The sequence below is a fragment of the Telmatherina bonti genome (assembly GCF_933228915.1).
Source record: "Telmatherina bonti genome assembly, chromosome: 13".
In the NCBI taxonomy this organism is placed as follows: Eukaryota; Metazoa; Chordata; class Actinopteri; order Atheriniformes; family Telmatherinidae; genus Telmatherina; species Telmatherina bonti.
The window spans coordinates 1,463,969-1,486,829 of NC_136611.1; the positions used below are offsets into that span (position 1 = coordinate 1,463,969).

The following is a 22,861-nucleotide window of genomic DNA, read 5'->3' on the forward strand; positions in this document are numbered from 1 at the left end:
ACTATGAGACTACAGGAGACACTATGAGACTACAGGAGACACTATGAGACAACAGGAGACATTGGGAGACTACAGGAGACACTATGAGACTACAGGAGACACTATGAGACTACAGGAGACACTATGAGACAACAGGAGACATTGGGAGACTACAGGAGACACTATGAGACTACAGGAGACACTATGAGACAACAGGAGACATTGGGAGACTACAGGAGACACTATGAAACTACAGAAGACACTATGAGACTACAGGAGACACTATGAGACAACAGCAGCTGAGCTGCTGGCGCTGATCTCAGCAGATGGAGGACATTAAACTGTCCCACACTGTCCTCCTGTTGAGACAAACACATAATTTCCCAAACACATGACGTCAGAGGAGGAGTTAGTGCTGCATTCAGGGACACCTCGTAGACACGGACACCAGCTAAGGTCAGCCAGACAGACGAAGACGTGCAATCTGTGTCGGATGTTTAAATCAGAAAGAAAGACTAAAGAAAATAAACATCCCAGCTGAAGGATCTCGTGATGAAAATGATGTTAAACCCATCATTCCTGCTGGGATTGGCTCCCGCTCCATTCCGACTGAACGGTTGTGAAAATGAATAAAAGTCTGGAAGTTGTGACATTATCTGACTGTTGAAAATAAAAACATGGACCCAAGGAACGTAATAATGGCGAAAATAAAGATTTACAGCGATAACAAGACGGAACATCCAACTCGGAAGAGTTCTCGTTAGAAGCGCGCATTTCGGACAGCCTTGAAGGCATCATAATCCGGTGGGCGGGGTTTGGAAAAGCCCAGCAGGGTGAGTCATTGTGTTCCTGAACGCCTCACGGCGCAGCGATGCTCTGCGGTTCCACCAGGCCCGCAGTGAGGCTCTAAATGCCGCCGCCGTGACGGTACGCTCGGCTCTGCCGGCCTCCATGCTCCTTTTCCCGGCATGCAAGCCGAGGCGCGCGGCCTCAAGCCGGGACAGCTGCTCGACATGTTTGACTCCTCGTGGAGGGTGCGCAACATTTGGGACGCGGTGAGGCTGGAGGTTGTCGAGGACCGCAGCCCGGTGGTCCTGCACAGCTTCACGCACCTGGACCCGGACATGCCGCAGCTGGAGGTCAGGAGAAGGAGGAGGAGGAGGAGGATGAAGATGAAGGAGACGCGGTTTGTTGTGTCGGAGGCTGGGATGATGATGGTCCTCCTACAGGGTCCGGTCTGGTCTGGCTGCTGGGTCTGGTCCTCCAGCAGGGTCCGGTCTGGTCCTCCAGCAGGGTCCGGTCTGGTCTGGCTGCAGGGTCCGGTCTGGTCCTCCTGCAGGGTCCGGTCTGGTCCTCCATGCGGGACATTTCCAGCGGAGACGCTAATCGGAACCAGATGACATCATCATCCGATTTTGGAGCCTTGTTGTCCGGCGAACGGGTCTCCAGTCTAATCCTCTGGAACACAAGTCCAGCCAGATGACGGTACCTGGGGAGGTCCAGCCAGGTGACGGTACCTGGGGAGGTCCAGCCAGGTGACGGTACCTGGGGAGGTCCAGCCAGGTGACGGTACCTGGGGAGGTCCAGCCAGGTGACGGTACCTGGGGAGGTCCAGCCAGGTGACGGTACCTGGGGAGGTCCAGCCAGGTGACGGTACCTGGGGACGTCCAGCCAGGTGACGGTACCTGGGGACGTCCAGCCAGGTGACGGTACCTGGGGACGTCCAGCCAGGTGACGGTACCTGGGGAGGTCCAGCCAGGTGACGGTACCTGGGGAGGTCCAGCCAGGTGACGGTACCTGGGGAGGTCCAGCCAGGTGACGGTACCTGGGGAGGTCCGCCAGGTGACGGTACCTGGTGGGGTCCAGCCAGGTGACGGTACCTGGGGAGGTCCAGCCAGGTGACGGTACCTGGGGAGGTCCAGCCAGGTGACGGTACCTGGGGAGGTCCAGCCAGGTGACGGTACCTGGGGAGGTCCGCCAGGTGACGGTACCTGGTGGGGTCTGCCAGGTGGAGCCTTCGGGCTGCACCAGGACCAGAATTGGGTCTATGTATTCTGTATTGCAGGATCAGGTGATGCTGTGGCGGTTTACAAGGTAAAATTTCTGTTGATGTTGGGATGCTGCTGCACCGTCCCAGTTCCTGCAGACTTCTTATTGGACTGTCTGAAGAGATTTGATCAGCTGTGGATCGGTCTGGCACCAGATCTCCCCGAACGCTGTCGCTCCACCAGGACCAACAGTGGTGATGGTCATTTGACCCTCCAGCTGGTCTACGGAGATGTTCCAGCGTTTCTATCCGTCCAGGAGGTCTACAATCCAGATGTAGTGTTTATTCAGAGACTGTAGATGGTAAATCCACCATTATTTATCACATCTTCATCACCATCACTACCATTTTGCTAAGAGACCTCTATTTTCACCTGGACATGATGATGAAGACACTTCCTGTCAGACTTTCCACCAATCAGAGAGCTTAAACTGACGGTAACGTCCAATCAGGAGCAGCCAAAGATCAACAAGTGATGAGAAAAGCAGGAAAATAATTATCCTCTATGGCTGGAATAAAGCCAAGAAGACGTTTGGGATGCAACTGAGGTGGAGGTGCTGCAGTGAGGACAGCAGGTAGATAGTAGCAGGAAGACCTGTGGAAACATGGAAACTGTTCAGGACTGTTGAAAAACTTGTCTTCTGGTTCACTTTAGAGGAAATAATCTTCTGTGAAATCGAAGGTGGAGTTTCTGTAATGAGGTCTGAAAACGTGCTCTTCCTGACTTAATGACACATCCAGAAATGGAGGGTGCTTTGGGTCAGGAAGGTCAGCTAACGACCACCGACTGACAGCTAACAGCTAATGGCTGACAGCTAGTGGCTCGTGGCTAACAGCTAACAGCTAAAAGGTGACAGCTAACAGCTAATGGCTAGCTGCTAACAGCTAAAGGCTTACAGCCAATGATTTACAGCTAATGGCTAACGGCTGACAGCTAACAGCTAAAGGGTGACAGTTGATGGCTAGCTGCTAACAGCTAAAGGGTGACAGTTAATGGCTAGCTGCTAACAGCTGTCAGCTGACAGCTAACAGGTAAAGGGTGACGGTCAACAGCTAAAGGCTGACAGCTAATGGATAGCTGTTAACAGATTATGGCTTACAGCTAATGGCTAACGGCTGACAACTAATGGCTAAGCGCTAACAGCAAAAGGCTGACATCTAATGGCTAACAGTTGTCAGCTGACAGCTAACATCTAAAGGTTTACAGCTAATGGCTAACGGCTGGCAGCTAATGGCTAGCTGTTAGTAGCTGTTGGCTGACAGCTAACAGCTAAAGGCTGACAGCTAATGGCTAACAGCTGTCGGCTGACGGCTAACAGCTGCTGGCTTTTTTCTTCATTATTCTGATATTTAACAGGAAATTTCTCGTCTTATTGTTTTTAATCTAATTGTCTAAACTTGGCTGCTTTTCGTTTCAGGTGGAAGTATTGATCGTATTAGTTTCCACCCTGAACAAGGGCGTTATTGTACCGTTGACATCTGGCCTTGATCTCTGCTTGTGCTGAAGTGATATCAGCCAGCGGCCTCGGTGGTTTGGCTGAAAAGCAACGCCATCCTGCTGTCGAGCCCAAAGGGTCCGAAGTGACCTGCCACATGTGAAACCTGAGATAAATCCTGAACAGAGTTCCTGGTTTGGAGTTAAACATTTTCATCTTTTTGTCTCTTAGAGCTCAACACAGGAGATCGGCGAGGAGGCCGAGGAGGACGCCATATTCACCATCACTCTGAGGAAGGTGCAGCTCCACCAGTCGGCCAGTAAGGGGCAGCGATGGCTGGGCGTGGACGCCGAATCCGCCCTCAGCCTCTACGAGACCTGCAAGGTGCGGACCATCAAGGCCGGCACGCTGGAGCGGCTGGTGGAGTACATGGTGACGGCCTTCCGGGGCAAAGACTCCACATATGTCACCATCTTCCTCTGTACCTACCGCTCCTTTGCCTCCACCAGGCAGGTGCTGGATCTCCTGCTCAACAGGTACGGAGACGCTGGCAGAAACATGGCGGCATGCATGAGGGGGCTGGGTAACGTCCATCCTGAGAGCTTCTGCTTGGTTCCTTCTTCTAGGTACGCCAAGCTACAGAATGTGTCTGCACCCTCACACAGAGTCTCCCAGGAAGACTGCACAGAGCTGAGGAAGTAAGTACCCCCCCTCCACCGGGCAGCGGGGGGGTTTCCTGTCGCAGGTCATGAATGAAGAAACTTTTAATCACTGTCCCGGTGAAGGTTTGGTCTCCTTCGAGTAGCGAACGTTGTTCAGCTCAATTTGTCTCATTGTCAGCCAGAATGCAAAAAGTTCCCAACTTTATTTCCACTCACCGTCCACCGGACCCCCGTCCCTCCTCTTCACTTCGCTCTTATCTGTACAGCACCACTTCACCACGGCGACTCGTGGCAGTTTCAGTAAATCCTAATCAATACCAGCCAATTCCTAATCAGTACCAGCCAATTCCTAATCAGTACCAGCCAATTCCTAATCAATACCAGCCAATTCCTAATCAGTACCAGCCAATTCCTAATCAGTAGCAGCCAATTCCTAATCAGTACCAGCCAATTCCTAATCAATACCAGCCAATTTCTAATCAGTACCAGCCAATTCCTAATCAGTACCAGCCAATTCCTAATCAATACCAGCCAATTTCTAATCAGTAGCAGCCAATTCCTAATCAGTACCAGCCAATTCCTAATCAGTACCAGCCAATTCCTAATCAATACCAGCCTATTCCTAATCAGTACCAGCCAATTCCTAATCAGTACCAGCCAATTCCTAATCAATACCAGCCAATTCCTAATCAGTACCAGCCAATTCCTAATCAGTACCAGCCAATTTCTAATCAATACCAGCCAATTTCTAATCAATACCAGCCAATTTCTAATCAGTACCAGCCAATTTCTAATCAGTACCAGCCAATCCCTAATCAATACCAGCCAATTTCTAATCAATACCAGCCAATTTCTAATCAGTACCAGCCAATCCCTAATCAGTACCAGCCAATTCCTAATCAGTACCAGCCAATCCCTAATCAGTACCAGCCAATTCCTAATCAGTACCAGCCAATCCCTAATCAGTACCAGCCAATCCCTAATCAGTACCAGCCAATTCCTAATCAATACCAGCCTATTCCTAATCAGTACCAGCCAATTCCTAATCAGTACCAGCCAATTCCTAATCAATACCAGCCAATTCCTAATCAGTACCAGCCAATTCCTAATCAGTACCAGCCAATTTCTAATCAATACCAGCCAATTTCTAATCAGTACCAGCCAATTTCTAATCAGTACCAGCCAATTCCTAATTAGTACCAGCCAATTTCTAATCAATACCAGCCAATTTCTAATCAGTACCAGCCAATTTCTAATCAGTACCAGCCAATTCCTAATTAGTACCAGCCAATTCGTAATCAATAGTCTAGATCAGTAAAACCAGCAGACTGCATGGAATCTGGACTTGGATCCAGTCCTCCATCCAGCTGCATGAGGCGACAGTGGGAAGCAAAAACCTCAGACAGAACCGGCTCAGGTAGAACAGGCTCAGGTAGAACCGGCTGAGACAGAACTGGTTCAGGTAAAACCCGGCTCAGACGGAACCGGCTCAGACAGGTTTCATCAAAATGATGATATTTCCTAAGGGAAGCATGTATAATGTGAAAAGTATTCCAAGTACAGAACCCTGAGGAACTCCATGACTTACCCTGGTGTGTGAGGAAGACTCATCATTTACATTTACAAACTGAAATCTATCAGATAAATATGACTGGAACCAGTCTAATGCGGTCCCTTTAATCCCAATAACATGTTCCAGCCTCTGTAGCAGAATATTGTGATCAATAGTGTTGAATGCAGCACTGAGATCTAAAAGAATGAGTACAGACAGAAGTCCTTTATCTGAGGCCATGAGAAGATCATTAGACTTTCACCAGTGCTGTCTCTGTGCTATGATGAGCTCTAAATCCTGACTGAAACTCTTCACAGTGGTTCTGATGAGAGTTGGTCCGGTTCTGTTAGCTAAACCCGGTTCTGATCCGACCATCTGACTGTGGAGCTTGTCAGACCAGTTGTTCTGTGGTCCGGTTCTGTTGGCTAAACCCGGTTCCGATCATCTGGTTCCTTTCCTCCTGATGCTCCGTTAGAACCTCAGCAGGTCGTCTCCACCGTGTCTACATGCTGTTCTGTGATTGGCTGATTGGATGAGACGGACAGTTAATAACGAATGCTGATTGGACCTGAAACGTTTCCATGACAACGTGTGTTTCAGCACCGTCTCGTCCATCCTGGGCGCCTGGCTGGACCAGTACTCGGAGGACTTCTGGAGTCCTCCCAACTACGAATGTCTGCACCAGCTGCTGTCTTACCTTCAGCTCCACTTCCCCGGGTCGGATCTGGAGCGCCGCGCCCGCAACCTGCTGGCCCACTTCCACCGCCGGCAGCAGTGTGAGCCTGATCCTGATGGTAGGAGGGACGGGGGGGAGGGGGGGGTCCGGATGCTGATAGGGGCAAAGGCTGGGGGGGGGGGGGGGCGGGCGGTTGTCCCAGATGCTGCTTGAAGGGGGGGGGGGCAGCGTTGTAAGGAACATGTCTTCTCTCCAGGGGAACACGCCGGCTGCCCGTTCGCCACACAGGAGGAGAGCGGCTTCGAGGACGAGCTTCCTGCCTTCAGCTTCCTGTCCTTCGACCCCATCATGGTGGCGGAACAGTTCACGCTGATGGACGCGGTGAGGATGGTGCCGCTTTTTACGCTCACGTCACCTTTACCTGCTTTTCTTCTGGTGGAACATGAATGTCTCATGGCGTCCGTCTGTTTCCTGTAAGAAAAACTTTATTAACACATCGCTCCGCAACAAAGAACTCAAACATGGAAAGAACTTAGAGCCAGTTGCTAACTGGGAGGTCTGGTTTCATTCAGTCAGCTCAGCTCTTCAGATCACTGACATCGCGCACACATCACACTGGTATCATCGACTGGTATCACACTGGTATCATCGACTGGTATCACACTGGTATCATCGACTGGTATCACACTGGTATCATCGACTGGTATCACACTGGTATCATCGACTGGTATCACACTGGTATCATCGACTGGTATCAAAATGGTATCATCGACTGGTATCACACTGGTATCATCGACTGGTATCACACTGGTATCATCGACTGGTATCATCGACTGGTATCATCGACTGGTATCACACTGGTATCATCGACTGGTATCACACTGGTATCATCGACTGGTATCACACTGGTATCATCGACTGGTATCACACTGGTATCATCGACTGGTATCACACTGGTATCATCGACTGGTATCACACTGGTATCATCGACTGGTATCACACTGGTATCATCGACTGGTATCATCGACTGGTATCACACTGGTATCATCGACTGGTATCACACTGGTATCATCGACTGGTATCACACTGGTATCATCGACTGGTATCACACTGGTATCATCGACTGGTATCATCACACTGGTATCATCGACTGGTATCATCGACTGGTATCACACTGGTATCATCGACTGGTATCACACTGGTATCATCGACTGGTATCATCGACTGGTATCACACTGGTATCATCGACTGGTATCACACTGGTATCATCGACTGGTATCACACTGGTATCATCGACTGGTATCACACTGGTATCATCGACTGGTATCATCGACTGGTATCACACTGGTATCATCGACTGGTATCACACTGGTATCATCGACTGGTATCACACTGGTATCATCGACTGGTATCACACTGGTATCATCGACTGGTATCACACTGGTATCATCGACTGGTATCACACTGGTATCATCGACTGGTATCACACTGGTATCATCGACTGGTATCACACTGGTATCATCGACTGGTATCACACTGGTATCATCGACTGGTATCATCGACTGGTATCACACTGGTATCATCGACTGGTATCACACTGGTATCATCGACTGGTATCACACTGGTATCATCGACTGGTATCACACTGGTATCATCGACTGGTATCATCGACTGGTATCACACTGGTATCATCGACTGGTATCATCGACTGGTATCACACTGGTATCATCGACTGGTATCACACTGGTATCATCGACTGGTATCACACTGGTATCATCGACTGGTATCACACTGGTATCATCGACTGGTATCACACTGGTATCATCGACTGGTATCATCGACTGGTATCACACTGGTATCATCGACTGGTATCACACTGGTATCATCGACTGGTATCACACTGGTATCATCGACTGGTATCATCGACTGGTATCACACTGGTATCGACTGGTATCACACTGGTATCATCGACTGGTATCACACTGGTATCATCGACTGGTATCATCGACTGGTATCACACTGGTATCATCGACTGGTATCATCGACTGGTATCACACTGGTATCATCGACTGGTATCATCGACTGGTATCATCGACTGGTATCACACTGGTATCATCGACTGGTATCACACTGGTATCATCGACTGGTATCACACTGGTATCATCGACTGGTATCACACTGGTATCATCGACTGGTATCACACTGGTATCATCGACTGGTATCACACTGGTATCATCGACTGGTATCATCACACTGGTATCACACTGGTATCATCGACTGGTATCACACTGGTATCATCGACTGGTATCATCACACTGGTATCATCGACTGGTATCATCGACTGGTATCACACTGGTATCATTGACTGGTATCACACTGGTATCATCGACTGGTATCATCGACTGGTATCACACTGGTATCATCGACTGGTATCACACTGGTATCATCGACTGGTATCACACTGGTATCATCGACTGGTATCACACTGGTATCATCGACTGGTATCATCACACTGGTATCATCGACTGGTATCATCGACTGGTATCATCGACTGGTATCATCACACTGGTATCATCGACTGGTATCATCACACTGGTATCATCGACTGGTATCATCACACTGGTATCATCGACTGGTATCATCACACTGGTATTATCGACTGGTATCATCACACTGGTATTATCGACTGGTATCACACTGGTATCATCGACTGGTATCATCACACTGGTATTATCGACTGGTATCATCACACTGGTATTATCGACTGGTATCACACTGGTATTATCGACTGGTATCATCGACTGGTATCATCACACTGGTATCATCGACTGGTATCATCACACCACCGGGGGGTTTCTCTGGAGGTTCCTCTGGAGGTTCCACCGGGGGGTTTCTCTGGAGGTTCCTCTGGAGGTTCCACTGGGGGGTTTCCCTGGAGGTTCCTCTGGAGGTTCCACTGGGGGGTTTCCCTGGAGGTTCCTCTGGAGGTTCCACTGGGGGGTTTCCCTGGAGGTTCCTCTGGAGGTTCCACTGGGGGGTTTCCCTGGAGGTTCCTCTGGAGGTTCCACTGGGGGGTTTCCCTGGAGGTTCCTCTGGAGGTTCCACTGGGGGGTTTCTCTGGAGGTTCCTCTGCAGGTTCCTGTAAAGAACTGCAGTCAGCTGGGTCTGAGTTTCTGCAGCGTTGAGTGCCCCCTACTGGAAAGCAGTGCAGGCTTATCTGCTTCATGTTGTTGATGCTTTTCATTGGTCCAGCATGCCTCCCTCCATGTCTTCGTCCGTCCCGGCGTGAAGCGGAGCTTAAACCTGCGTCTGTTTGTCCTCCCAGGACCTGTTTAAGAAGGTGGTCCCATACCACTGCCTGGGGGGCATCTGGTCTCAGCGGGACAAGAAGGGGAAGGAGCACCTGGCTCCGACCATCAGGGCCACAGTGGCCCAGTTCAACTCTGTTACCAACTGCGTCATCGCCACCTGCCTGAGCAACGCGGCGCTGAAGCCCAATCAGAGAGCTCGGCTGCTGGAGCGGTGGATCGACGTGGCGCGGGTGGGCGAGCGCTCGGCTTTGTTTACGCTCTGAAATGGTGCCTTCACTGACTGGATATTGTGTTTAGGAGTGTCGGATCCTGAAGAACTTCTCCTCGTTGCGTGCCATCCTATCCGCCCTGCAGTGCAACGCCATCCACCGCCTGAAGCGGAGCTGGGAGGAGGTGTCACGGTGAGTCTCCTCTGCTGCTTCCGCCTGGCTGGAGAGCTGCCGGCGCGCCTGTCTTCATGCTCTCCACTCTGTGTCTGCAGGGAAAGTTTCAGAACCTTCCGGGAGCTTTCCGAGATCTTCTCCGACGACAACAACTACTCCCAAAGCAGAGAGCTGCTGGTGAAGGTGAGCCTCAGTGGCAATTTATTTTATTTTATTTTATTTTATTTTATTTTAGGTAAATAATTATGTTTTTAGTTAGATTTATTTGAAAGTTGTGTTTTTCAGGTGATGTGAGCTGCGTGTCTCGTCTGAGCTTATAGCAAATCAATCAGTTTGATTAATCAGGTGATGAGTTGATCAAAGCTGCAGTTTGACTCATCAATACTAGATTATCTTTAGCTTTACATTGTTGGGTAGAAAATAAAGCTTTAAGAGACTGAAATCTTCATAACTGGCGTTCTGAGCTTCATTCCTACAACTGTACCGTAATGATTCAGTCCAGGCAAAATCAGATGCTTCTGATTGGCTACAGACAAACCGCTGAGCGGCCAATCAGAGTCAAAGTAGCGCCTCAGAAACGTCCCACCATCACCTTGTACCTTCGAGTTGCGACGAGTTCCGTCATCGTGTGTGATCAGATGCAGAGAAGCGTCGACACCTGAGAGTTCCCAGCTCAGAGTAACGTGTTATTACATGTAACGTTTTATTACATGTAACGTGTTATTACATGTAACATGGTATTACATGTAACATGTTATTACCTAACGTTATTACATGTAACGTGTCATTAACCTAACTTGTTGTTACATGCAACGTGTTATTACATGTAATGTGTTATTACATGTGACGTGTTATTACATGTAAAGGGTTAGTACATATAACATGTTGTTTACCTAACGTGTTATCGTCCTAACATGTTATTACATGTAAAGTGTTATTAACCTATCATGCTATTAAATGTAATGTGCTATTACATGTAACGTGTTATTAACCTGTTATTACATGTAACATGTTATTACATGTAACGTGTTATTAACCTAACATGTTATTACATGTAACGTGTTATTACATGTAACGTGTTATTTCATATAACGTGTTTACCTAACGTGTTATTACATGTAACGTGTTATTACATGTAACGTGTTATTACATGTAACATGTTATTTCATATAACGTGTTTACCTAACGTGTTATTGTCCTAACGTGTTATTACATGTAACGTGTTATTACATATAACATGTTGTTTACCTAACGTGTTATTGTCCTAACGTGTTATTACATGTAACGTGTTATTACATATAAAATGTTGTTTACCTAATGTGTTATTGTCCTAACATGTTATTACATGTAAAGTGTTATTAACCTAGCATGCTATTAAATGTAACGTGTTATTACATGTAACGTGTTATTACATGTAAAGTGTTATTAACCTAGCATGCTATTAAATGTAACGTGTTATTACATGTAAAGTGTTATTAACCTAGCATGCTATTAAATGTAACGTGTTATTACATGTAAAGTGTTATTAACCTAGCATGCTATTAAATGTAACGTGTTATTACATGTAACGTGTTATTACATGTAAAGTGTTATTAACCTAGCATGCTATTAAATGTAACGTGTTATTACATGTAAAGTGTTATTAACCTAGCATGCTATTAAATGTAACGTGTTATTACATGTAAAGTGTTATTAACCTAGCATGCTATTAAATGTAACGTGTTATTATATGTAACCTGGTGCGAACATCAGGACTGGCAGGGATGATATGTGACCATTCCGCAGATCTGCAGTGGTTTTGCAGCGTTTCTGTCCCGGAGGTTTACGATCCACAGACGTGGCGTCTCTGATGACGCTGAGGTGGTTTAGTGAGGACAGCAGGGAAAGGAATTGGTGTGTGAATCGTTTCTGTTGTGTGTTTGTTTCAGACGTGAAGCAACGATGTGCAGAGACAAGGTTTGGTCTCTGCAGAAACGAGTTTCCTTCTGCGTTCAACAGATTTACGTGTCAGGACAGGTCAGGACGCCATTAAGGTGTTTCCAGCCTGAGCTCATGCCGTCATGCTGTGGGAATCACTGCTGACGTAACGAAACGCAGGTGTAGATAAGAGCTTTGTCTATCTGCTCTGAACAGGCGTCCCCCGTCGGACCCCGGTTGTTCACATGGCTTCCTGTTGAATGATGTCCAAGCTCCTTGTTGGCGCGTCATGTCGCGACATCGGCTGGTTTTTCCTCGTTTCATCATCACGTTGGCGACAGGTTGGAGGGAAAAGGAAGCTTTGACTGTTTCTTTACTGGTTCTAGTAACATGCTAGTTGGATCTGATGAATCGACAGGCTCGTCCTCCACCTCGACATCCAGAACAACTAAAGCTTCTGTCACATCAGAATCACGCGGTTCTGTTTGTTACGAAGACGGTTCGCATTCAGGAAAATAATAAATCTACTGCAAATCATAATTATTAATAAATATTTTGTATGAATACATTATCAACATGCTTCAAGTAGGACGGTAGCCAACGCTAGCTGATGTTTGCTGCTGCTAGCCAATGCTAGCTGATGCTAGCATGATGTCAGTTGATCCAGTCACACTTCCTGCTGATTATGAATCTGATTAAAGGAGATTTGAGGTTTTTTTCTGCCGTTGTGTTTCTGCAGGAGGGAACTTCTAAGTTTGCCACTTTGGAAATCAACCCGAAGCGAGCTCAGAGGAGACACCAGCAGCAGAGAGACCTGGTGAGGAAAGCCACGGGGTTTCCCCTCGGTTCTACGTGAAGCTGAGCAGCATCACTTTGTGCCTTCAGCTCCATCTAGAGGCAGGAGGACGGAGACTTGAATATTTCTGTTGATGAGTGAAGCATTAAACGTGTGTGGACAGGGCGTGATGCAGGGGACGATTCCGTACCTGGGGACGTTCCTGACGGACCTGGTGATGATGGACACTGCCATGAAGGACTACACTGAGGTCAGAATTGGTTTTTTCTTCTTTTTTCCAACTTGTTCCTCAGCTGATATTTGTTTTAAATCTCCTTCTTCAGGGTGGGCTGATCAACTTTGAGAAGAGAAGAAAGGTAGCTAACGTCTTTGTTTAAACTGATGCAGCTGATCGTTTCAGGCCTCATTAGAACAGATTTAACTCTTCACAGGAGTTCGAGGTGATCGCGCAAATCAAACTGCTCCAGCTGGCCTCCAACAACTACAGTTTCACTCAGGACAGCCACTTCAGAGAGTGGTTCGCTGGCGTGGAAAAGCTCAGCGAGGCCGACAGGTAACGCCGCTATTTCCTCCTGCGTCATGAACCTTTCTGATTGGCTGACAACGTTTACTGCAATGGCTCCCAAAAAGACAGAAATAAACAGTTTCCTGTTGAATAACAGCGAGAGGAAGCACAAGCTTTTTCATCATGATTATACCAGTCACATGACCGCCTGTTGGGAGGAAACGGTTATTATTATTATTATTATTATTATTATTAACATAATTATTGTTATCATTGTTATTTAATCATCATTATTACCATTACTTTATTTTTATCATTATTTATTATTAATTATTGAATGACTGAATGAATGAATAATTTTTTTAATGATAAGAAGCAGCGTTTATGTGAATATATTTAATAATAATACATTTGTAATGGATTCTTCCTTTGGCTCTTGGTGTTTAGTTTACTGTAGAACAAAGAGGATAATTCCATTGATGGTGTTATTACTGTTTTATAACACATGTTTGGTGTTAGTAAACAGAAAGGCGGGACATGCTGGAAGCCAGAAGAGTTCAGATTCGGTTCAGTTTGCAAATCTGAAACTTAAAGAGGCATAAAGTTCATTTTTCCTTTTAAAGCAGGAAAATAAAACTTGCAGGGAGGTTTGGACCCCCCCCCCCACCCCCTCCTTGCATGTAAACCTTTCTAGATTTAGTTCTGCAACACGGCTCTCATCAGGTGTGTTTTAAACCAAGTTAACCCGCTGCTCGTCATCCTGCAGCTACAGCCTGTCCTGTGACATCGAGCCCCTGTCGGAGTCCGCCAGCAACACCCTCCGCACCAAGAAGAACGGAGGAATCATGAAGCGCTGGAGCGAGTGAGTGAATGTGCTGTTCATGGAGGAAACGCCGTCCTTTCTGCAGGAAAACTCACACACTCTTCTTCTGCTCTGATTATTTCCCGTCCAGCCGACAGCTGTCGGAGGCCGGCTCCAGCGCCGCCGCCGGATCTCATTCCAAGTCCTTCGACCACTCACACTACAGACCGTACCAGGGGGGGGGCGGGGACAGCGGCGACGCGCTCAGCGTCACCTCCGTCAGCTCCAGCGGTTCGGATCTGGAGGATGTCAATGCCAGCTTCCTGTCAGACTCGCCTGAAGGACACGAGCGGAAGGTGAAAAGATTTGTCCTTTATCTGCTTCAGACGAAACGCCGCGGTGTTCCCTTCTCACGCCAGCAGCTTCTCTTTTCCTCATGAAGCCCTTTTCATGCAGCCGCTGGAAGGGATTCACGTTAACCAGGAAATAAAAGCAACTCTTTCTCCGCTTGTTTATCAGGCTCGTCTGAAATGTCCAGTAAAACATCCCCGTGCCTCCATTCTGTAGGCTAGTTTCATTAGCACACGTTAGCATTAGCACACGTTAGCATTACACAGCATCCCATTGGCTAGTCGCTTAGCGACCTTTCCCCTCCAGGTGTAATGAGCCTGTAGATGCACGTTCCCCCCGGCCTTAACGAAGAAGTTTAGTGAGACTCCGCCCCCTCCGTGTTGTGTTCTGGAAGCATCAGTGCAGACTCAGTTCACACATTTAGATGGGAGTTTTCTTCACTTTTAAGGCAAATAGCTAAAAAATATAGTTGCACAATCGCTTCCTTTCATATAAAAAGGATAAAAATCGGATAAAAAGTCTCATTTTCTTCCTGATTAATCAGACATTTAAGTTAAGCTTTTCTGTTGGTTGACATTAAATATAATAAAAACCTTCTTCCAGTCCAGATGTTTTCTACGAATCGACTTTGATGATTTCTGCATTGTGCTTCAGGGTTCCTGCAGGGTCTAAAAATGTCCAAGACTTTCATCCAAGGCCTTAAAAAGCCTGGGAAACGTCAGAATTTCCATCCAGGGTCCTAAACCCTGCAGACGCCCGATGCTCCCAGGATCAGTGATCAGAGTTTCAGCAGACGTTTACATCAGCAGGTGGCGCCATTCTTCCATTTGGTTCAACTCCTGCAGGTTTTCAGTGTGTTCCTGCTCCAACAAACCTGTCTGGGAGCAAACAGACCTGAATGACCCGTCATGTGATCTGTTTCATGTTAAAAAGTTTTCTATTTAGACTTTAAACTTCTGGCGCGTCGCCTCAGTAACTTTACACACGTTAATGTCACGCAGAAGGATGAGGATGATCCAGCATGTTGTTACAGATGACGCCATGTTTACGTTCTGTCCTGTGTCGCTGGAGCAATGACGGACTTCCAGATGTCCAACACGTAAAACCTGCCAGACTGACCTTTTCCTTCTTTCTGTGTCCAGACGTCGACTCCGTCGGTTAAACTCACCGTGTCTGCTTTGGGACGAGAAGCTCCAGCAGCAGATAACGCCTCAACGGTAGGACACAGTTTCTATCCACCCAGCAGGTTTACACAACATGTAGCCGCTATCCTGCAAGTTTTAGATGTTTACTGCTCAAACGCACCTGAAACCTGCCGCTATGCTGCAGGTTTCAAACTTTTCCTGAATTGCTTCAGTTAGTTCCTGCAGTGTTACATCAGTTTCTTTACAATGATCCACTCATTTAGTCAAGCTTGTTGGAGCAGAGAAACAGTGAACAATGGGTCAGGGGGGCAGCGGCCTAAGCAGAGAAGCCCAGACTCTCTCCCCAGCCACATTTGCCAACTACATGTAGACCAAACTCGACACCTGTCGTACAGGGACCGGACAGCTCGTACAAGGGAGTCCGGTACCCCATACTCCACAAAGCACATGTAGACTGGTTGGGCAAACCCCCATGCCCCCTCCAGGACCCCAAAGAGGGTATAGAGCTGGTCCACTGTTCCACGACCAGGATGGTCCTCTGCTCCAATGTTTTTTTCTTTCTTGTCATTGGAGTCTCTGAGCCGCACTTGGTCTGGTCTCTCCCGAGACACCTGTTTGCCAAGGTTGACCTTACCAGGGACAGAAAGCCTTCTCCTAGGGTCTTCAGGACATGAAACCTCTCCACCACAGAGGGAAACACTTCCATGTCATTGAAATAAATGATGGTTAGAATTTAACCCTTGTGGTTCCATTGTGTTTTCAGTTCTGGGAGTGTACGTCTCTGTCGTCCCTGGACACCTCCGGGATGGGCTCCAGTTCCGGTTCAGCCTCGGGCTCCAGCAGCGCCTCGTCCTCCTCCGTCTCCTCCTCCACCCCGCTGTCGGCCTCCCGCTCCCACAAGCGCTCAGTGTCGGCCGTGTCCAACTACTCCACGCTGTCACTGCCGCTCTACAACCAGCAGGTGGACGACTGCTGCATCATCAGGGTCAGCTTGGACGTGGAGAATGGCAACATGTACAAGAGCATCCTGGTGAGGATGGATCTGGTTTCAGCGTCTTTACTGGTGGAAACAGTATCCAGTTTTAAGGAGGTTTAACAGATTTATTTTTCAGGTTACAAGTCAAGATAAGACTCCAGCGGTGATCAGAAAGGCCATGATCAAACACAACCTGGACCAAGAGAAGGCCGAGGACTACGAGCTGATGCAGAAAATCTCTGAGGATAAAGGTGAAAAATAATAACACAAACATCAGGTCATGTTTTCTTCCCCTTAGAATATAAACATCATGTGAGACAATGAAACTGAGAAATTTTTTCATCTGATGGAAAATATAAAACTGATGCAGCAACACGTCTAGAAAAAATAGTTCCAGGGTGATGTTTAGCATCGTTAGCAGCTGTTAGCATGTGTAAAAAGTAGCTCCAGGGTGATGTTTAGCATCATTAGCAGCTGTTACCATGTGTAAAAAGTGGTTCCAGGGTGATGTTTAGCATTGTTAGCAGGTGTTAGCATGTGTAAAAAGTGGTTCCAGGGTGATGTTTAGCATTGTTAGCATCTTCTTTTACCGACTGTATATCTGGGAAGTGAGGAGAGCAGCTGCTGGAGGTTCAGAGGAATGTCGTCCTGTTTCTGGTCTGATGCAGGATTCCAGCTGCTCTACTGGACCTTGTTGCTGGATTTCTGCTTCCATGATGCTCTGATGTTTTGTACTGGTGGAATGTCTGGACTGCAGCAGACCAGTTCTCCTGTTCCACCATCAGGATGTAGTTCAGCATGGCGTAAACAGTGGTCCCAAGGTGATGTTAGCAGGTGTTAGCATGTGTAAAAAGTGGTTCCAGGGTTATGTTTAGCATCGTTAGCATGAGTAAAAAGTGGTTCCAGGGTGATGTTTAGCATCTTTAGCAGCTGTTAGCATGTGTAAAAAGTAGGGTGATGTTTAGCATTGATAGCAGGTGTTAGCATGTGTAAAAAGTGGTTCCAGGGTGATGTTTAGCATCATTAGCAGCTGTTAGCATGTGTAAAAAGTGGTTCCAGGGTGATGTTTAGCATCATTAGCATCGTTAGCATGAGTAAAAAGTGGTTCCAGGGTGATGTTTAGCATCTTTAGCAGTTGTTAGCATGTGTAAAAAGTAGGGTGATGTTTAGTATCGATAGCAGGTTTTAGCATGTGTAAAAAGTGGTTCCAGGGTGATGTTTAGCATTGTTAGCATCTTCTCTTCTTTTACCGACTGTAGTGAGGAGAGCAGCTGTTGGAGGTTCAGAGGAATGTCGTCCTGTTTCTGGTCTGATGCAGGATTCCAGCTGCTCTACTGGACCTTGTTGCTGGATTTCTGCTTCCATGATGCTCTGATGTTTTGTACTGGTGGAATGTCTGGACTGCAGCAGACCAGTTCTCCTGTTCCACCATCAGGATGTGGTTCAGCATGGCGAAACCTGGATCCTCTTCACATATGATGGAACCTGCATGTGTGGATTTAAGCCTGAACTGAGTTTACTCTGGTTTCTGGATGCTTCCTGAGTCCATGCACTGGTTTCTAGTAGAGAATCGTGTTATAATGCAGAAGATCACCAATATCCAGTTTTGTTCCTGAAATGCTCATTTAAAAACCAGTCACGTTACTGCCTGTTCCCAGTGAAACCAGTCACGTTACTGCCTGTTCCCAGTGAAACCAGTCACGTTACTGCCTATTCCCAGTGAAACCAGTCACGTTACTGCCTGTTCCCAGTGAAACCAGTCACGTTACTGCCCGTTCCTAGTGAAACCAGTCACGTTACTGCCTGTTCCCAGTGAAACCAGTCACGTTACTGCCCGTTCCCAGTGAAACCAGTCACGTTACTGCCTGTTCCCAGTGAAACCAGTCACTTTACTGCCCGTTCCCAGTGAAACCAGTCACTTTACTGCCCGTTCCCAGTGAAACCAGTCACTTTACTGCCTGTTCCCAGTGAAACCAGTCACTTTACTGCCTGTTCCCAGTGAAACCAGTCACTTTACTGCCTGTTCCCAGTGAAACCAGTCACTTTACTGCCTGTTCCCAGTGAAACCAGTCACTTTACTGCCTGTTCCCAGTGAAACCAGTCACTTTACTGCCTGTTCCCAGTGAAACCAGTCACTTTACTGCCTGTTCCCAGTGAAACCAGTCACTTTACTGCCTGTTCCCAGTGAAACCAGTCACTTTACTGCCTGTTCCCAGTGAAACCAGTCACGTTACTGCTCGTTCCTAGTGAAACCAGTCACGTTACTGCCTGTTCCCAGTGAAACCAGTCACGTTACTGCTTGTTCCCGGTGAAACCAGTCACGTTACTGCCTGTTCCCAGTGAAACCAGTCACGTTACTGCCTGTTCCCAGTGAAACCAGTCACGTTACTACCTGTTCCCAGTGAAACCAGTCATGTTACTGCCCGTTCCTAGTAAAACCAGTCACGTTACTGCCTGTTCCCAGTGAAACCAGTCACGTTACTGCTTGTTCCCAGTGAAACCAGTCACTTTACTGCCTGTTCCCTGTGAAACCAGTCACTTTACTGCCCGTTCCCAGTGAAACCAGTCACTTTACTGCCTGTTCCCAGTGAAACCAGTCACTTTACTGCCTGTTCCCAGTGAAACCAGTCACTTTACTGCCTGTTCCCAGTGAAACCAGTCACGTTACTGCCTGTTCCCAGTGAAACCAGTCACTTTACTGCCCGTTCCCAGTGAAACCAGTCACTTTACTGCCCGTTCCCAGTGAAACCAGTCACTTTACTGCCCGTTCCCAGTGAAACCAGTCACTTTACTGCCCGTTCCCAGTGAAACCAGTCACTTTACTGCGTGTTCCCAGTGAAACCAGTCACGTTACTGCCCGTTCCTAGTGAAACCAGTCACGTTACTGCCCGTTCCCAGTGAAACCAGTCACGTTACTGCCTGTTCCCAGTGAAACCAGTCACGTTACTGCCTGTTCCCAGTGAAACCAGTCACGTTACTGCTTGTTCCCAGTGAAACCAGTCACTTTACTGCCTGTTCCCAGTGAAACCAGTCACGTTACTGCCTGTTCCCAGTGAAACCAGTCACGTTACTGCCTGTTCCCAGTGAAACCAGTCACGTTACTGCCTGTTCCCAGTGAAACCAGTCACGTTACTGCCCGTTCCCAGTGAAACCAGTCACTTTACTGACTGTTCTCAGTGAAACCAGTCACGTTACTGCCTGTTCCCAGTGAAACCAGTCACGTTACTGCCTGTTCCCGGTGAAACCAGTCACTTTACTGCTTGTTCCCAGTGAAACCAGTCACGTTACTGCCTGTTCCCAGTGAAACCAGTCACGTTACTGCCTGTTCCCTGTGAAACCAGTCACTTTACTGCCTGTTCCCAGTGAAACCAGTCACGTTACTGCCTGTTCCCAGTGAAACCAGTCACGTTACTGCCTGTTCCCAGTGAAACCAGTCACGTTACTGCTTGTTCCCGGTGAAACCAGTCACGTTACTGCCTGTTCCCAGTGAAACCAGTCACGTTACTGCTTGTTCCCAGTGAAACCAGTCACGTTACTGCTTGTTCCCAGTGAAACCAGTCACGTTACTGCTTGTTCCCAGTGAAACCAGTCACGTTACTGCCTGTTCTCAGTGAAACCAGTCACGTTACTGCCTGTTCTCAGTGAAACCAGTCACGTTACTGCCCGTTCCCAGTGAAACCAGTCACGTTACTGCCTGTTCCCAGTGAAACCAGTCACTTTACTGCTTGTTCCCAGTGAAACCAGTCACGTTACTGCCTGTTCCCAGTGAAACCAGTCACGTTACTGCCTGTTCCCAGTGAAACCAGTCACGTTACTGCCTGTTCCCAGTGAAACCAGTCACGTTACTGCCTGTTCCCAGTGAAACCAGTCACGTTACTGCCTGTTCCCAGTGAAACCAGTCACGTTACTGCCTGTTCCCAGTGAAACCAGTCACTTTACTGCTTGTTCCCAGTGAAACCAGTCACGTTACTGCCTGTTCCCAGTGAAACCAGTCACGTTACTGCCTGTTCCCAGTGAAACCAGTCACGTTACTGCCTGTTCCCAGTGAAACCAGTCACGTTACTGCCCGTTCCCAGTGAAACCAGTCACGTTACTGCCCGTTCTCAGTGAAACCAGTCACGTTACTGCCTGTTCTCAGTGAAACCAGTCACGTTACTGCCCGTTCTCAGTGAAACCAGTCACGTTACTGCCTGTTCTCAGTGAAACCAGTCACCTTACTGCCTGTTCCCAGTGAAACCAGTCACGTTACTGCCTGTTCCCAGTGAAACCAGTCACGTTACTGCCTGTTCCCAGTGAAACCAGTCACTTTACTGCCCGTTCTCAGTGAAACCAGTCACGTTACTGCCTGTTCTCAGTGAAACCAGTCACCTTACTGCCTGTTCCCAGTGAAACCAGTCACGTTACTGCCTGTTCCCAGTGAAACCAGTCACGTTACTGCCTGTTCCCAGTGAAACCAGTCACTTTACTGCTTGTTCCCGGTGAAACCAGTCACGTTACTGCCTGTTCCCTGTGAAACCAGTCACGTTACTGCCTGTTCCCTGTGAAACCAGTCACTTTACTGCCTGTTCCCAGTGAAACCAGTCACGTTACTGCCTGTTCCCAGTGAAACCAGTCACGTTACTGCCTGTTCCCAGTGAAACCAGTCACGTTACTGCTTGTTCCCGGTGAAACCAGTCACGTTACTGCCTGTTCCCAGTGAAACCAGTCACGTTACTGCTTGTTCCCAGTGAAACCAGTCACGTTACTGCTTGTTCCCAGTGAAACCAGTCACGTTACTGCTTGTTCCCAGTGAAACCAGTCACGTTACTGCCTGTTCTCAGTGAAACCAGTCACGTTACTGCCTGTTCTCAGTGAAACCAGTCACGTTACTGCCCGTTCCCAGTGAAACCAGTCACGTTACTGCCTGTTCCCAGTGAAACCAGTCACTTTACTGCTTGTTCCCAGTGAAACCAGTCACGTTACTGCCTGTTCCCAGTGAAACCAGTCACGTTACTGCCTGTTCCCAGTGAAACCAGTCACGTTACTGCCTGTTCCCAGTGAAACCAGTCACGTTACTGCCTGTTCCCAGTGAAACCAGTCACGTTACTGCCTGTTCCCAGTGAAACCAGTCACGTTACTGCCTGTTCCCAGTGAAACCAGTCACTTTACTGCTTGTTCCCAGTGAAACCAGTCACGTTACTGCCTGTTCCCAGTGAAACCAGTCACGTTACTGCCTGTTCCCAGTGAAACCAGTCACGTTACTGCCTGTTCCCAGTGAAACCAGTCACGTTACTGCCCGTTCCCAGTGAAACCAGTCACGTTACTGCCCGTTCTCAGTGAAACCAGTCACGTTACTGCCCGTTCTCAGTGAAACCAGTCACGTTACTGCCCGTTCTCAGTGAAACCAGTCACGTTACTGCCCGTTCCCAGTGAAACCAGTCACGTTACTACCTGTTCCCAGTGAAACCAGTCACTTTACTGCCTGTTCCCAGTGAAACCAGTCACGTTACTGCCTGTTCCCAGTGAAACCAGTCACGTTACTGCTTGTTCCCAGTGAAACCAGTCACGTTACTGCCTGTTCCCAGTGAAACCAGTCACGTTACTGCCTGTTCCCAGTGAAACCAGTCACGTTACTACCCGTTCCCGGTGAAACCAGTCACGTTGTGTGTCTCTGCAGAGCTGCGTATCCCGGACAACGCCAACGTCTTCTACGCCATGAACTCCACTGCCAACTACGACTTTGTGCTGAAGAGGCGTGGCCCGATCCGGCCGCCGCGGACCAAGGCCGTGGCGAGCTCCACCCTCCCTCGGATGAAGCAGAAGGGACTGAAAATCGCCAAAGGGATCTTCTGACGGTACTTTCTGCCACCTTCACACCAGACCTCCTTAACGCCGCTCCTCCATTCAGGCTCCGCCCCTCAGAGGAGACCCTCCATGTTGGAGTGCGTTTGAGACGAACTGACCGGCGGGCGTCCGCATCAGCGGCACTTCCTGGAAGCTCCAGGAAGTGTTCGGACTTTCCACACGGAAAACATCCCACGTTTCCGTTTACACGTCAGCGTCACCTCCCCGCACCCTCATGCCATGGCGACCCAAACGCCGCGGCAGCCCCCGCTCCAACGTGGCGTCTGATGGCGGGAAGCAGGAGGACTGCTCGGTGTGACTGATGTCTGCTCGCCGCGCTGAAAACAAACAACGGAGTGTAAATATGGACGAACTGCATCCGTGCAGAAATAACGTTTAATGGTGCTACTTGTCCTTCCTCAGAGGGCGCGCCTTCCTCTTCCTCACCATCAGCCGCCATGTTGGGCGGGAAAACCCTGGAGACACGAGAAACCAGTTTG

General features: G+C 48.3%; 1 protein-coding gene across 3 annotated transcripts; it reads left to right on the plus strand.

Annotated features, from left to right (window-relative positions):
• Positions 1 to 873: 873 nt before the first annotated feature.
• LOC306764225 (ral guanine nucleotide dissociation stimulator-like) lies at positions 874 to 22,403 on the plus strand. Of its 3 annotated transcripts, none has more exons than XM_079251298.1 (18): positions 874 to 1,118; positions 3,694 to 3,998; positions 4,089 to 4,160; positions 6,277 to 6,470; positions 6,609 to 6,733; positions 9,678 to 9,893; positions 9,961 to 10,064; positions 10,145 to 10,229; positions 12,703 to 12,780; positions 12,923 to 13,009; positions 13,083 to 13,115; positions 13,191 to 13,312; positions 14,031 to 14,126; positions 14,218 to 14,422; positions 15,560 to 15,634; positions 16,326 to 16,592; positions 16,675 to 16,789; positions 22,195 to 22,403. In XM_079251298.1, exons 1-18 carry the CDS (start codon positions 948 to 950, stop codon positions 22,368 to 22,370), a joined length of 2,526 nt encoding a protein of 841 aa, XP_079107424.1. In that variant the 5' UTR covers positions 874 to 947; the 3' UTR covers positions 22,371 to 22,403. The 3 variants fall into 3 exon arrangements, with proteins under 3 accessions (XP_079107424.1, XP_079107426.1, XP_079107425.1); XM_079251300.1 differs by lacking the exon at positions 874 to 1,118 and adding an exon at positions 2,034 to 2,601; XM_079251299.1 differs by lacking the exon at positions 874 to 1,118 and adding an exon at positions 3,540 to 3,600.
• Positions 22,404 to 22,861: the final 458 nt, after the last annotated feature.